Source organism: Haliaeetus leucocephalus, unplaced genomic scaffold (genome assembly GCF_000737465.1).
Source record: "Haliaeetus leucocephalus isolate CR32 unplaced genomic scaffold, Haliaeetus_leucocephalus-4.0 Scaffold147, whole genome shotgun sequence".
Lineage (NCBI taxonomy): Eukaryota > Metazoa > Chordata > Aves > Accipitriformes > Accipitridae > Haliaeetus > Haliaeetus leucocephalus.
Genome location: NW_010972583.1, coordinates 1,265,737 through 1,281,623, shown reverse-complemented (window position 1 = coordinate 1,281,623; position 15,887 = coordinate 1,265,737). Strand labels below are relative to the sequence as shown.

The following is a 15,887-nucleotide window of genomic DNA, read 5'->3' as shown; positions in this document are numbered from 1 at the left end:
AGTTTCAGCGGGGTATTTTTTTTTTTTTTTTAACTGAGATCAACTTAGCTGATAAAAAGTAACTTAAAATTAGACGCTCTGTGGGTGCCAGAGCTGGGTGGTGAGCTGATCCTGCCACCACACGTGGTGGGACTTGCGCCGAGAGCGGGGCTGCGGCAAGGCCAAGTGCCTCGGAAAGCCCGTGCCGGTGCCGGCGGGAGGCCGAGGGGCTGGATCCGCGGGGAGCCGTGCAGCAGGGATGCGCCCAGGGCTGCCGCGCTGCACCCGGATGTCTCACTGGGGACGGTTTATCTGATGCCAGGGTTTCATTTCTAAACTTTCCGGAGGAGAGCTGTGGGAGAGCCGCCGAGACCTGCTGCCGTCTCCCTCTCCCAGCTCCGTCTTCAGCATCTCCGGCCGCCGGCGCTGCTCCTTCGTGTCTCACTGTCGGGCTGGCCTCACCCTGCCCGCTGCGCCGGTGGGGGGGCCGAAGGGCTGAGCCCTCTGACTTTGAAATAGGCTCCTTCTTTCTGTATTCTGCCTAAAAACTCATGCTTTAAGCCGGAGGCGGAGCGCTGCGGGTTCCCGGGTGACTTTCTGGTCCCACAGACCCAGCGATGCTGCCGAACAGCCCCGAACAGCCCCGCATCCCGGCGAGGGATCGCGCCGGGGTCCAGCCCCTGCATCTGTCCAGCCCCAGCCCTGCCACGGACCCGACCCCCAAATCCTCCCACTTACCAAGGCATCTGAGCTGCTACTCTGAACTGATAAACCCGAAGGAGGAAACTGTAGCTAAGCCAAAAAACGGTTAAATAAAATGGTGCTGACCATGGCAGGAGAGGTCTCGTGGCTCAACTGCTGTCGCCTTTACAAGCCTTCAGACTTTGACCAGCATGCTAGGAAGTTTCTGTTCTAAATGATTTAATGTTATCTACAGACGTCAAGTGAATGAACAAATTATAATTTGGGATTTCTTGCTGTCTAAAGCTTATGTTTTAATTTAGAAAATGTGGCACTTAGCAGGGGATCTCTCAGGTATCTCAGGTTTTACTTCAGCGCATTGGGCCAGTTTAGGTGCCTGACATCTCCTCCTCACCAATTTTGTCTTGCTCTTTTGGGGCGTGATTCATGCTTTACCACTGAGCACTATTCAACTTCCATATCCTCCCACTGTGCAGCAAACACATCCATTTCTGACAATTACTTTACGTGCAAGATTCGGGCCTCCTTTTACACGCTTGTTTTGCAAATAAACATCTTGGGTAATGCTGCAGCTGCGCAACCTGTTTGCTTTCAAACTCAGGCGCTCAGCGCGATAGCGATCAGCGCCGAGATCACCCATCGATGTGTTTAAGCCCATCTGCAAGAGTGCGAGCAGCAGGCGGTACGGCTGTCAGTCACTTTGGGATCGCAGGGTTGCTCCGGCTCTGCTAAGCCAGGCTGATGCATTGGTGCAGGAGGTGCTTGTTGTTGAGGCAAGGGGTGGCCCTGAAGGGAAGAAGCTGAAGACAAGGGCAGCAGACCCCCCCTGACACCTGGGGCTGGCAGACCATGGGTAGCAGATACCTTCATCTTCATCTAGATATCGCCCGATAGGACCCAACGTGGGGCCGCAGAGCAATGCGCAATGCTGCAAAGTGGCCACAGCACAAACCACCCTGCTCGGTACCGCCACGGCCTTGCACAGCTCTTCGGGTATGTCGCAAGAGGTGCTCTGGCCATAATTTGGTTTCGGTCTGTTTGGTACAAAGAGTGTCCCTTTTTATGCTGAAGCGTCCATGTGTGAAGTCGTTCACGCTCCCTTCTGGTCTCCAGAAGTGAAAGATTTCAACACGGCAATCACTGTCGATTGCCAGCTGCTCACCTGTGCACACCAATAGATAAAAATTAGGTGACGGTCAGTATTTCCAGTTCTGCAGTGACATAGTGACGTGCTAGGTTGAGAAAATTTAAATAAAGGTGCTGCTGATGTTATTAGCTGCAGAGCACTGATTTCAAGGCTCGCATCAGCCTGTGACTGTTGACATTAACTCCAGCACCCGGCGGCTCAGGCTCTGCCCCAGCTGCAGGAGAGGTTTACAGGATCAACAGGCGTCTGCCCTGGGGCACCCACCCGTGGGCCACCTCAGCAAGTCCTTTGTGAAAGGACTTTTTGCAGGAGAACCTCCTTTCAGGACAGTAGCCAAGACAAGCTGTGATTTGAAAGATGAGCTTCCCTGCGTCTGTCTCCTCTGTATATCAGCCAGTCCGGCGGTACCACCGCACGGCAATCGCCATAAATCCATGGAGCAGTGAGGGAACGGGCAGGGCATATGAAATAAGGGAAAATTGCGTATAGTCATTTGCTGTTTCTCTTCTGAAGGTCATTTAACTCGGGAGAAATACATGGTGACATTGCACTGGCTTGCCGGAGGAGCACACCGAATTCTGTTGTGGTGGCGGGCTGGGTTTGCCCATCCTAACGATGCTTCCAGCACATTAGTGCAGTCGCTGCTCTTCTGTATAAATCTGCTTTAGAAGCTCAAAAAGTTTGTGTTAAAATTACAAAATGTAAAAAAAAAGGAAGTAAAATAACGTAAATAATGTAAAAAAAAGTGGGAACGCCCTTGGCGAGAGGGGCTGCGGATGGCTGAAACCACTTCAGACACTGAGCTGGGTCTCAGATTCGGGGGTGCCCGGAGTCCCGGTCCTGCGTGCTTTCCTCACCCCGCACTCGAGAGGCGTGAGCTTGGCGTACAGCGGGTGAGGAACCGCAAAGCCTGTACTGACACAGCAAACCCAATCAGCCTTCCTCAGCGGCGCAGCGCGCTTCCCGCAGGAGAAGGTCACTAGCTGGAAGACTGCGCAGATAAAATCTGATCTACGTAAACCTGTCAAGACCTGTTGGCTCCTATCAGCAGGTGGTGCTTTTGCAAAACTCAGTGTTTTATTGGAAGGCCCGTTACTAAACAATGCTTTACGCGTTAGGATCGACCGTTCTCCATCGCCTACCGCTTTTGTGCACAGCTCACCGGGAGCGGGCAGCGGGGAGGAAGGTGGGCGAGCACCCTGCGGCTCCGCTTCCACCCCCAGCTCTGTCCAGGCTGTTGGAAATTGCTGTGACATTGTGTCCCGGGCAAGAGGAATCAAGGAAACGGAGAGGGGTTTTTCTGCCGAACTTTAATTCTGACTGATACAACACACATTGATTTGGTACACAAACAAGCTAGGTTTTAAGGCAATGATCTCAACACCATTTTTCCATACACTACGGTTCCCATAACAACTTGGACAGAAGTACAACATATTAAAACCAGTATTAGAAATACTACTGTAGTGGAATTTAAATACATCACATAAAAGGCATCTTTAAAGAAATGCAGCAAAGATACACCTTCCCACTCAAACAAGTAAATGGGAAATAAAAGCTTTCATTTATGCTTAAGGTCTTTGAAGTCATTTTTGAAAGTGCGTTCCTCCAGCCATGTCCCGTTACAGCAGCCATGGCTGGCAAATAGTGCTTAAACTCCTTTTCTGTAAACAAATTAAAAGCAGACATTCTTTCCCATTTTCTGATATTTAAAGTAGCTTCTTCATATTACCGCACCCAAAGATGGACAGAACTGCCTTTTTCCAAATATAAAAGTGAGTGTCCTATTTCACTAAAAAAAGGCATGGCGTAACAAAATTATTTTAAGTGAACTGAAGTGAAACCGCCCCTGACACGTAAGAACAACAAGCCCATGTCCAGTTCCTCTAGAAATGCACAAGGGTCCCTTCCCACAGCCAATTTAAGGCAATGTCACATTTGAGCCATTCTCTCATGACCACATATTTGATTGATCGTGTACAGGAAAAAACAGCACTCCCCTCTTGCCACTACAAAAAAGCTGATAAAAGGGGAATTGATTAACTCTTCCTTGCAGAACCTCTCCCTCGCTATCCCACTTAGGATCCCAGATAAGCTGTATGCTCTGTAAGTACTGCTGCTCAGAAATGTCTTGACAAAGAATGATTCAATCTAATTGTTAAGGTCATCCTGACATATTTTACCAGCGCCTGGGTTTGCTTATGTTTTTAAAAGCTAATGTACATAAACTGAACAATACAAATCCTCTGGACAGAAGAACAGGCTTTTTTTATTCCAAAATAATTTTTTTTAAAAAAAGTATGAATCCTGCAGGGCACTTTTTCAAAGAGAATAAGTAAAATTTTTATTTCACCGTGTTCCCCAAATTGCTGATTAGTAAATGAACTGGGGCTAGCAGCACCATCAACATGCAGGCACGTGCAATTGTCACGCTCAACACCGACTCAGGCACAGCGCAGCAGCTCGCGAGGGCCATGCGGCTCCCTCTGAGCATGGGGTCCCGCGGCCGGAAAGATGGTGTCAACTCGTAACTGAAAAGGGAATTTATTTCATTAAACTGAAGAAGATGATGAGTACTGATAAAAGAAAGGCAGTACCTTACAAAATGTGCCTCCGTGGTTTTAGGCTGGCTCTTGAATCAATGTTAAGACATTAGCTTTTAGGTTGCATGCGAACACCACCCAGATAAAACCAGATTTATGTAGACAGTGGCTTCTGCTGTCAGATTAATTATTTTTGTTTGACTCATACGAAGATAAGGAATTAGACAACACAGTAGCAGAACAAGAAAAGTGAGTAGCCAGTTTCTGTTTTGAGTAGTTACTTTTATAAACAAAGGAAGAGAAGTAAAAATAAAGGTTCTGTACAAGAAATACCTAGCAGATGCAGGATTAATTTGCCTTTAAGGCCCCTGAATTTGAGACTATATGGCACATACTATATGGTGTACAACTATATGATATATTGTATTTTATTGTATTTGCATCTAATTTCACCCAAGAGGCCACAAAACAGGAGATATTAGAGGCTGTTATCTACAAAATGGTGAAGAAAATGAGACAAAAACGTAGCCCTTTTAAAAATAAACTTTAGATGTGAGACAAACGGATTAGAACTCAGTTTTCTAATAAAACCTGAAAGTTACCTGGGGGAAAGATCTGACTGATGCACACACTTCTACCCACCTCTTTCAGTTCACTTTATTTAAAAAATTCCCAAAGCTGTTATATCTCTCAAATTTGTCTTTTTGGAGCAAAGAAAAAAGAAACTATTTTGGGGTACTATTTTGGCCACTTTGTAGGACATTTTAGTAATGAAGAAGTTTTGAGTGGCATGCCCATTACTTAAAAATCATTTGATGTTCCTTTTCTTCCTCGACATGTGCTTTTCCAAATAAAACAACTCATATGGAAAGAGTATTTTTGGCGTTGTAAACCTTTGCCATTAATCTACAAGAAGAAGAACATTTACTGTCTCTTACAACCTGTTTATCACTCTCTCCATCTGCTCAAAGTAGTTTTATAGTGTGCTTTGCAAACAGCAATTCTTGTTATGCCTGGGTATTTCACAGGCTGCTATTTAAAAAAATATCATAGATTTCTCACTTGTGCTGTTTGTTCCAATGCTACATCCTCCTCAGCAGATGAGCTTACTTTAGCATCCATGCAGAATGAGTATTTATCAGGACAAACCCATGTGTCATGAGACTCGTGCTACCTTCAGTTCTCGAAAGAGATGATGTACCATTGTTGCTACAACACAACCTTTTCAGTTTTAAGCCACTGACATCCAAATTAAGTCTCCTAATTTGGTCTTCCTTTAATTCCTATATTTTTTGCCCCTTTCTCCCCCTGTCCCTTCAAAAAAAAAAACCAGGAACTCTCTGAAGTAGATAATCTTAGTATTACAATATATATAGGAGTGGGTCTCTTCAGTAATTTAATCTGTTGAACCTGTTCCAAGTGTCCCCTGATAGGAAAACCACTTTTTCTACCTTAACCCACGAAAATTCTCTTCAAACTCTATTTTAGGCACAGGAAACGTCATGTTCTGCAGCTCAGTTATGAATGGCAATAACAACAAAATGTAGAAACAAACCCAATTCCGTCTTCCATATTTGAGAATTTTTGACACATTGGATAAATAAGTGTTTGGCACTGTAAGTCCACTCATTAATACCATTTTCAGCTATTTATGCAGCTGCTAACATGTTACAGATACCCCTATTCACAGTAAATTTTAAGAGTACTTGTTGGCAAAAGTAGTTTCCATGCAAATGGATCGATGCTCCTTCATGCTGTTGTCCGTCGGATTTCCTCTGACAAGGTGATTGATCTCTCTTTCCACTCATTGTTAGAGCACTTGGAGACAGCATTGGCTGCTTGACAGAACTTCTGGAGGAGGATCTTTCTGAGTAGCAGGTAAACCCATGGATCCAGTATCTGGTTTAGTGAGGCCAAACGCACAGCTGTCAAGAAGAAATTGCATTCTTTGTGCAGTTCTGAGCTTGGGGCTTCACCGGAGAATCCCTTGCAGCGTTCAAACGATGTGTGGCTGAAGATCATCTTCAACATCGTTATCTAAGGAAAGTTAGGAGGAGAAAGTGATATATGTTAGGAGACTGTTATCTGTGTATCACTATATGCAAATATCCCTAAAGACAAAATCCTGTCAAGTTTTTTTCCTCCCTCACCCAATTAAAACTGTGATCAGAACAAATAAGCATTGAGAGAGCAGCTCAGTTTGTGTGTGTGTGTAAAATGAGTGATAAACATCATACCTTTCAGCTATCAGTCAGACTGACTTACAGATCTCATGCTAAACCAAGGCAGCACATGCTGCTTCCCTGCTTGAGACACAACAGAAAGCTGTGTGCTAAATCCTAGAGGTTCAAGATGGCCTTGGCTAGGAAGGGAAATTACTGACCTTGCAAAATTGACTTAAAGGGATTCATTTTATCATTATCATATTATCACAATTACAAGGAAGAGCTGAATAACTCATGATGAGTAGAGCTCTTTGAAATCATGTTATGAACAGTAAAAGTCAGGAAAAAAGAATTTCAAATACAAAAATGTCTTCTTATTTTAAAGCTAAGATGTTTTATTCTATGACTTCTAAATTTCAGAATTTGATTTTAAGGCAAACAATTCTGATTATGAACTGAGCCAAATTAAAAGTATTAATAAAGGTGTTTTGGGCTAGGAGTCAAGAAAACATTTTAAGTCAAAAGAAAAAAAAAATCTTTTTCTTTTGTCAAAAGCCACAGACTAAATTTTGCATTAACCTGACCTGTATTTCCTCCTTTCCCCCCTCAGTTCTTCTCCCCCAGTGATTATATGATATATTTAGGAATCTGTTTCCTACAGCATCCAAACTGGCATGACTGAGAGGCACTATTTACACTGCAAAATGTTTCACACAAGTAGAAGTTTCCGTAACTGATGTCTCCCATACCTCACAGCACAGATCAGCAAGCTCTGGCCTGGGAGCCAAAAGCAACAAGCCGGTTGATTCTGGGGGGATTAAATGCCATCAGGCATGGCAGCATCTCGATTTGCAATACTAGTTATGCAGCATAGGGCTATGGGGGTCCTGCCAGGTATTACATGCATGGCACATGTCAGAACATAAGCACTGGTCAGCAATAGTCACTCATTTATTCTGAAAAGCCAAAGAAGAGGCAGCTTTGATTAATACTTTCACCCCAAAATCTGTACTTTAAGGTAATTTTATGACTCGTATTTCAACGTGTCAGCGAAGATATCTGCTGTTGGTAGGGTACAGGCAGCAGAGAGGATCCATTTTTCTTACGGGTTGCCAGAAGGCTTACAATCTTTAAAAGACTTATAAACTGAAGACTGCACTATAATGATTCAATCAAGTAAAATAACTATACTTTGTACAAGTAAAATAACTATACTTTGTGCATCCTCATTTCCCAAATTAAGACGTCAACTTGTTATCAGGCTGCGGCTTATTCAGGTAAAAATGGTGAGAAGCTTTTTTTGTTTGGGTTTTTTTTAAAGCTGGTGAGAGAGCTCACCAGAGCTGGCGTTGTTATGCTCTCACATACTAATACATAACCATGGGAAATATGAATCACATTTTGAGAGATGTCAGATAGATATAATTTTCTATGGTTTAGTCAGTGCCAGTGAAGTTTTCTGTACCAGCTACAGCTGCTTAAAAATATATCACTTCAGAGGCTTTTAGTTGCCTCTCTACAGATAAGCTACATTAGATTTTGTACTGCGATGTTTCTTCCAGGAGCCCATAAACACGGGGATCGAAATGGCTTCTGAGCGGGCGCTTGCCATGCAACTCGCTGCCAAACGACGTGTGTGTCAGCTGTATAATGGGGAAAATAGCCGTGCTCTTACACCTGGCTGTGATGCACAACGAAGCTTTAGAGCAAGGAAAAAAGCAGAGCTGATGTGAGGACGGGGCATGCTTCCCAGTGTACGTCAGGTAACAAGCTGGGTACCGGCTCCTACCACGGACCGAAGTGTGGCAGTGCCAAGTGACCTGATGCTTGGGAAGCCAGGGGTAGGGCCCATGTGCCGCGCTCCGTGCTCCGAGGACAGCGCTACTGAACACCTAACTTTTCCTCGACAGGTCCCTTCTTTGCGCGCAAAGCTCTCCTGGCCATGACTGGAAGACTTTTGACTGTCAGAATTTACTGTCTGGAAATCCTGTGGAACTGAGATGCAGTAGGTCTGCACATTTTGATATGTCTACTGTGTATGTCAAGGAGATGGATACCCATGCACAACGGCTCTGATGCACACCTAATTCACTGTCTTTGCAAAGGTGGGGTGTACCATACACTAAATAAACTGGCAGCCAGTCCTGAAAACGCAGGGAACAGCCCGAGGGACAAGACTCGCAGTCAGTCATTCACATCATCGTGACTTCAGCCTTTTGAAAGAACCAAGACAATCCGCACCAGCAGCACCGCAAGCCGAGTGATCCCAGCCAAGGTTTTCCCACAGAAGGCTGTCTTCAGAGAGGAGTGTCACCCAGAAAGGTCACATCTGGACTGCTGCTGTCCCCATAAACTGGGACAGTCAGAGCGAGAGTGACCAGGAGCAGAGGCTACGGGGGAGGATTTTTCCATTCAAAGGGATATTCTGGGTGCCAGATCAATAACCATGTGTTGACCTTGGAAAGACTTAGATGACTTTGGAAGGCAGGGCAGCTCGGACAGCAAAGTAGAATTGTTTTTGTTTCTTTAAATAGAAGCAGTTGAGGATTCCATCTACTACATTTAATTTAAATAAAAGTGAAAATAAGTAGCCATTGGTAGAGCTTTTTAAAAATACAGAGAGATACAGACCCGGAACACATCAAACCGCCACTTGCGCACCAGACCCACACAATGGCAATCCTAACACTTTCTCTGCCACCTCCGTCTGTTTAGGACACTGTCGCTGTCACAGCTCGGTCCACGCTGCCTGCAGTATCTGCCTCCTGTGCCCACCAGAGTCCAGCACAACCCACTTCCTGACGGGGACCGCAGCATTACTATCCCATAAAGAGTAGCAGTAGAGAGTATGTAAATATGCTGTGCCCACGTTACAGCCAACGGAAACCACACCACATTTGTCATTCCCAGTATTCAGATTACTTTCTCCCAGATCAGATCTTCTAGCTCTTCCTTTGGGAACTCTGCAATGACCCTTGTTTTGCAGACCTTGTTGTCTTGCTCTTTTGTTAGTGAACCCATGGAGCTACAAAAATATCAGGCCAATAAAATACATTTCCCAAGAAGACAACTGCTGCTTATTTTTGGTGTTATTACGTAATATTCCTTTACTGGAATACTTGTTGGACCAACAATTGCTCTACTGGAAATTTTATTTGTTTGATATCCTTAGAGGTTGTTTATCATGGCCTCTACTGGTCTTCTAAATGAATTAAAAGAAAGACTGCAAAAGGTAGAGGAACAACATCAGGTGGAATAAAGTCAATGGAACTACACAATTTATGCAAATAACAAATTTGGCTCAAAATGCATATAATAATATAGCTGATAATTGTATTTATTCAATCTGAGTAGATATAACTTTGCTGTTATCACTGGATGTAGTTTTATAATAACATTAAACCTCCACTGCTCTGGTTTTCAAACTTAGAACAAAGACAAGATGCATTTTGTGAGATATCTTTACAGCGTTTTGAATAAAGTTGGATTGTAGTACACAAGAACTTTTCGCGGTTGTTTCATGGGCTCCCCAGCTGGCAACCATCACTGTGATATATTGCCACCAGCTTAACTTTACATCGGCAGTCTGTGTTACCTCAGGGAGTCCCAGGCAGCTTACTATTAAATTGCAATAAGTTTAGAATGAACTTCCATTGTAGTTAGGGGGAAAAAATAGGAAAAAAAAAAGAGACAAAAACTTTCCCAAAGATATTTTTCCAGTTTTAGAAACTATGTTGGAAACTGCTGCTATCTGCAGTAAAAGATGGAGAATAAAACAGTTGATGTGCTTAAAGGGGCACATTTTTCAGCCAAGCACAAGCCGAGTAGCTGGTCTGGAATGCAGGGTAAGAATCTGATGGGAAATTCCTGGTCCCAAACTGCAAAATCTTTTCTTGAGATAGCTTCCAAAAAAACCCCCATGTTTTCTATGCATCATGAAGACAGGAGGATTCATCCTCTTACACTGTTTCTCCTCTCCCATTAGCCCTAACCTGTTGCTTAAACAATTCTCTCACACATAAAGAAGCAAGCCGTGGGAGGAAGAGAGGGTTCTCCTGATGAGATACAAATAGCAGCTGTCGTGAGTAAACCATGGAAAGCCACGATGGACAGGGTATGATTTTCCCTTGTGGTGACTAACAATACCTATAGTCATGTACCATCTTGTTTTAAAACCAAAATTGTAATTTTGTTTCATTAAATTTTTAGTACTCTTCTGCTGCCTCTGCTGAAGCTGAGGCAGAATGAAAGACTTTAGTTTGAGCAGGCCAACTGCCAAGACAGACTCTGCCTGTGGACCCTTGAAAGAGAACTTCCCATTGCCTAGCATGGACATGGATTTCTTTTTTGAAGTAGAAATACTGCCTGTCGCAGGCAAAGCTAAGACACGTCCAGCCAAGTAGACTACAGAAGGGCATGTTTGGCATCCACACCACTCTAACCTCGGTTCACCCCTCACTGTAGCTGCTCATCCATCAGATTGACAGTAACCCAGAAAGGATCTAAGTTATATGGCATCTGATGACCTATCTTTATTAGCAACCTTCTTGCAGGAGGGCAACCCAACACCTCCCAGTGTGCCCGGACCACAGACGTACCAACATGTCCTGGGAAGAACTGCTTCTCGGAGCCGGCTCCGCGTTGAGGCCGTGCTGCTTTCTGTGGGGCAGCACCGCACAGCTGGCATGAGCAACCTCAAGCAAATCACTTCTTTGTTTCTCAGAAACATGTGATAGTGAAATCATTTACAATCCTCTTGGAGAATTACTGGAGGAGGCTGAGGATTTTCATAAGAACATGTTTGCAGGATAGTGATGCAGGGAATCGTGACAAGGTCCCACCAAAGTCTAGCGGGATTCCAACAAATGTGCTCTAATTTCTACCATTCGGTTGTGACCTCACCTAGACAAATACAGTCCAGGAAAATCCAGTCTTTTGGCCAAACTGAAATGATCAGTACGCTGGGGCAGTTTTGAAACAGGTGGCTATTTCAGCCTCAGGTGGAAGTGGAGCATTAGCGAGAAGAGTTACTGACTCATAGAAAAGGAGACATCTAGTTTCCTTGCAGCTCAGGGATATCGCTGTCTTTTTTTCTCTCTAAGTAAACGTGCTTTCCATAACTATGTTTTGCACATCTAAAAATATTACAAAATAATATATTTTTAATAAAAATACCTGTAAAGGAGAATGTATTTAATTTCTGTCTGACAGGAGGGTTAAGGAGAAGAAGTATTTTAAAAGGAAAAGCAGCAGAATACTTGAGCATTTTGGCTTTAAATAGTCTTGAAACAACTCTGTGAGTGAATAGTTTTGTAGCCTGGAGCTCTAAAAGAATTATTATGAGAATTCCAGTCTGTACTGCACCAATGTTTCTGTGCAATCAAAGAATAGCTTCCTCTGTTTTACCTCAGACTCACTTCAATCTGCTGTCAGCTTAGGTCAATGGTTATGCTCCACAGTTGAGCACCAAAATAAATAGATTAGCATGAACTGGAAACCGCTTACAATAAAGCAGTATCTTACTTAAGTGGAGTGTTTTCCCAGGTTCTCCATACTGAATTCAAGTCAGAACCTGAGTGCACGACAAAAGGAGACAACGCCTGCATTATATATGCACTTCTACTCTTCTACCAAATCCAGCACAAATCAAGAGAAGACGGGACACTTCATTAAGCTGTTAAGAGCATAGCCACTATCATCAGAAGTTTCACTTTTCTGTTTAATCACATTTGATTTTGTCATTTTCATCAACAGATCAAGTCTAAAAATACTGTCTGGGTAAAAGGGCATTGTTTACCTAATAGAAATAGTTGTCAGAATGCGTTAATTCTCAGTTCTAAAACTCAGACTTCTTTTTTCAAAAAAACAAAAATCTCATCTGAAAATCCCTGGATTCCTGTTTCAACTAAATTTCTTACAACTGCCAAATGATGCAGCTATAGGTTAAATGAGTTCTACTATCTGGCTTTCACTGAAAATGCACTTGCATTACCCCAGGGTCACTCTTCCTAAAATCTGGCCTCTTATTCCTAAATCGCACTTTGTAGTTGTACAGAAAAAGTTGAAGTGTATGTATAAAAATGCTTCTGTGGTCATGACTCTTGTTTTTGACAATATGAAGACTGGAGAATATGCTGACTAGACAGAGAAATTTTGCAGAACTCCACAGAACAAGTGATATGCTTTCACATGTTGCTGCCGCACTGTTTACAAATTCACTCTGGCTTACGGCTGTGTCACCCAGTGGGGCAGCAGTCCTCCACATGATCGTAAAACACACACAAAGCATTGCCAACCAGTAGCTCTTCAACTGGCCCTGCCTTTGACTCGGAGCATCAGGCTCCTCGCCAAGGAGTCAGTTCACCTTCCACGGCCAAAACTCCGAGAAGCCTTGCTCTCTCTTACCAGCTCCCTGAGCGTTTTCTGGAGGTCTCAGCATTGTTTACAACAGGCTTTCTGACCCAGGCTCTGCTCTGTTAACTCATCCCAGTAACACTTCCCACAGATCCATTCAGTAGAGCAGGGGGCAGCTGTATCGATTTGACTTCTGGCTGTTAAACCTGCAAAAATGCCACAGGAAGCAAACCACCAAGGGGAATCCCTGCATCCTCACTGATTTTTCCGAGTACTCAGGTTCTGAAGGAAGAGAAAAAGTGTCCCTCATCTCGGGGATTTTCTCTCGATGCTACAAGGCTGGTTAAACCCTCAGGTGCAACAGCTCCATGGCCCCCATGGAGCTGGTCGGGGGAGCAGCATGGGTCCTGCCGGCTTGGCTGCAGAGGGCAGAACCTGCGCCCAACGGAAAGGCTACAAAAGCAAGGGCTGAGAAGCAAACATACTTCCTTCATTTAATAAATGCCTTCTAATTTTTTCACGTTTAATTATGGACAAGCGTGCAACAGTTAACTTCTGTAAAATAAAGAAATCCTAGTGTCTCCCCTTGGGACTCAACTGGAGACGTCAGCGGGACGGCAGGATGTGCCACAGCGATGTTAATGGCTAGCCAAGGTGGCTGGGACTGCGGGCAATCAATGCACGGAGACACGGGAACAGTGACGGGGCAGTCTCCTGGTTTAACTTACCAAATCTAACGTTCCTTGGCGTTTGAGGAGCAGAACGTTATTCTCTGCTCTCAAGTTCTCACTAAATTTTCAGTGTGGTTTCATATTTTACTTTTGTCACAAGCTGTTAATGATCTCCAGAAAGCTAACTTACAGCCTCTGATTTATTTTGGGGCTGGGTTATTTTGGAGATTTGATGGATTTTAATTAATTTACAAGGATAACATTACTAAATTAATTTGTTTTCTATTTTTACCTCATCCCCATCAGCCGTTAGCTTTGTCAGCCATTCCTCTTGTCACACCCCCATTTACGAGAGCTCAAGTTCTCTGTGCACAGAGGGAAGAAAAATCCTTCTCCAGCCAAAAAGCACCTTTCACAAAACTTCAAAATCACCATAGCTAGCTTCAGCCCTTTCCTGCTTATGGATCCCAAGTACAAACTTTCCAAAAATCATTCTATCTTCTGACAGCAGAATACGCTGGCCTTTTTAGATGGGGTAGTGCCCTTGTCCCACATGGCAGAAGGAGATGTGGATTCAGCCTCCTCCACTTCTACATCATGAGGAGGGGTTTACCCCAGTTTGACAAGAAAGAAAGGGCCTAAGTGAGGAATGACAAAATGGTAGAAAGAAATGCAAGGGTCCTTTAAAAAGCCAGAAACAAAACCCCTAGAATGCTGCCGTAAATACGGTACAGCGAGCAATCTGCTGAAAACCAGAAGGCACTCGCGAAGCCTCAAGTCATACCTTTCCTCATAAAGCACTGAAGTAAGTTTTGCTGCAAGGTGGGGGCAAGTAAAAACCCGTAAAGGGCTGTCTCCCATGAGCAGAGGGCTCCATCACAGCAGGGTCTCGATAAACTTCCTCGCAGGTTCCCCCACACAAGGAACAAGCAGGTTCTGGTTCCCCTTGTCCCCTCCGGTGCTGTCGAGCAGGTACGCCGTGCCGGGCAGGAGCAGAGCGCGCCCTCCCTGCCGCTGGAGCCCGCAGCCGGCCCCAGCTGCTCCCGCTCCCCCCTCCATCTGCCCGTGGCTCCGTGCCACGAGCAGCGCCGACTCCAGCCTCCCGCTCCCAGACCCAGGGTCTCCTCGCGTCCTGCCCTTCCCCTCTGTACAAGACCCTCGTTGTCCTCAGGGTCCCTCCTTACGACTCCAGTTCCTCCGCCTTTATTTTTTCCAACTGTGCTGCGCTTGGGCTACCCTCTCCCAGCCTTCTCTCCTACCGGCTTTCCACACCCGACACCCCCCAGGCTCCGTCCCTGTCCCTGCCTTCTCTCCTCAGAGGCCGCTCACGGCCATACTGCCCGTGAGGAACCTCAACCACCGCAGCCTCCCACCCTGCCCAGGCCGGCGGCTCTCTCTCCGGGGGGGACCATCCTGCCTCCTGCCCGAAGGGAGGGAGGGAGGAAGCCTGGGGGGCGGCAAGGCGACCTACCAGCAGCGGTGACCAGCAGGCCGAAAGGACACACATGATCCCCAAGAGCTGGATCAGTGTCTCCGTGGCGATTCGCCCCCACTGCTTGCTGGAGCGGGACGCGGTCGCTTTGGTCCGACAACGAGACACCAAGGCCTCGATGGTGGCCAGGTTGCAGGCCACCGTCACCACGAGGGAGAGGAGCCCCAGGACGGCGAAGGTGGAGGCGAAGAAGAGGCTGCCGGTGAGCTGGCTGTCGCCGGTGCCGATGAAGCACCAGGTGCCGGGCCACTGCAGCGTGTACTGGCCCAGGCCGGCGACGGGCAGGAGGGCGAAGGCGAAGACGGCCAGCCAGATGCCGAGCAGCACCGCCTTCGTCACCCGCGTCTTCATGTGGCTGGCGTACCAGTGGGGCGCCCGGATGGCCAGCGTCCTCTCCACGGCCATGGCGCTGGCGATGAAGAGCGGGCAGAGGCCGAAGAAGGTCATGCTGAAGCCGAAGAAGGCGCAGAGGTGGCCCGAGGGGTCGACGGCGTCCCAGGCGCGGTCGGACAAGTAGACGGAGATGACGATGGGGCTGGTCAGCAGCTGCCCCAGCAGGTCGGTGAGCGCCAGGGAGCCGATGCACAGCAGGAAGGATCGCTTCCGCCGGCTCTCCTTGGCCCGGTAGCTGCGGGAGACCAGCAGCATGGCCAGGGCATTGCCCACGACGCCGGTGATCATCATGGTCAGCGGGAACGCCACCGAGACGGCGCTGCAGCCCTCCGCCGCCCGCCCCGTCCCGTTGTCCCGCTGCCCCATGGCGCCGGCCTCGGTGCCGTTGGGCTCGTCCCGGCACTGCGGCCAGCGGCGCATCCCGGCGGACTACGGCGGCGG

The 15,887-nt window shown here is 46.2% G+C and overlaps 1 protein-coding gene across 1 annotated transcript; it reads right to left on the bottom strand.

Moving 5' to 3' along the window:
* Positions 1 to 6,120: 6,120 nt before the first annotated feature.
* Positions 6,121 to 15,866, bottom strand: PTGER3 (prostaglandin E receptor 3 (subtype EP3)). The gene is made up of 2 exons (XM_010561498.1): positions 15,033 to 15,866; positions 6,121 to 6,408 (listed from the first exon to the last, which is right to left on the bottom strand). The coding sequence occupies exons 1-2, from the start codon at positions 15,864 to 15,866 to the stop codon at positions 6,121 to 6,123; spliced, it is 1,122 nt and encodes a 373-aa protein (XP_010559800.1).
* Between the last annotated feature and the right edge of the window lie 21 nt (positions 15,867 to 15,887).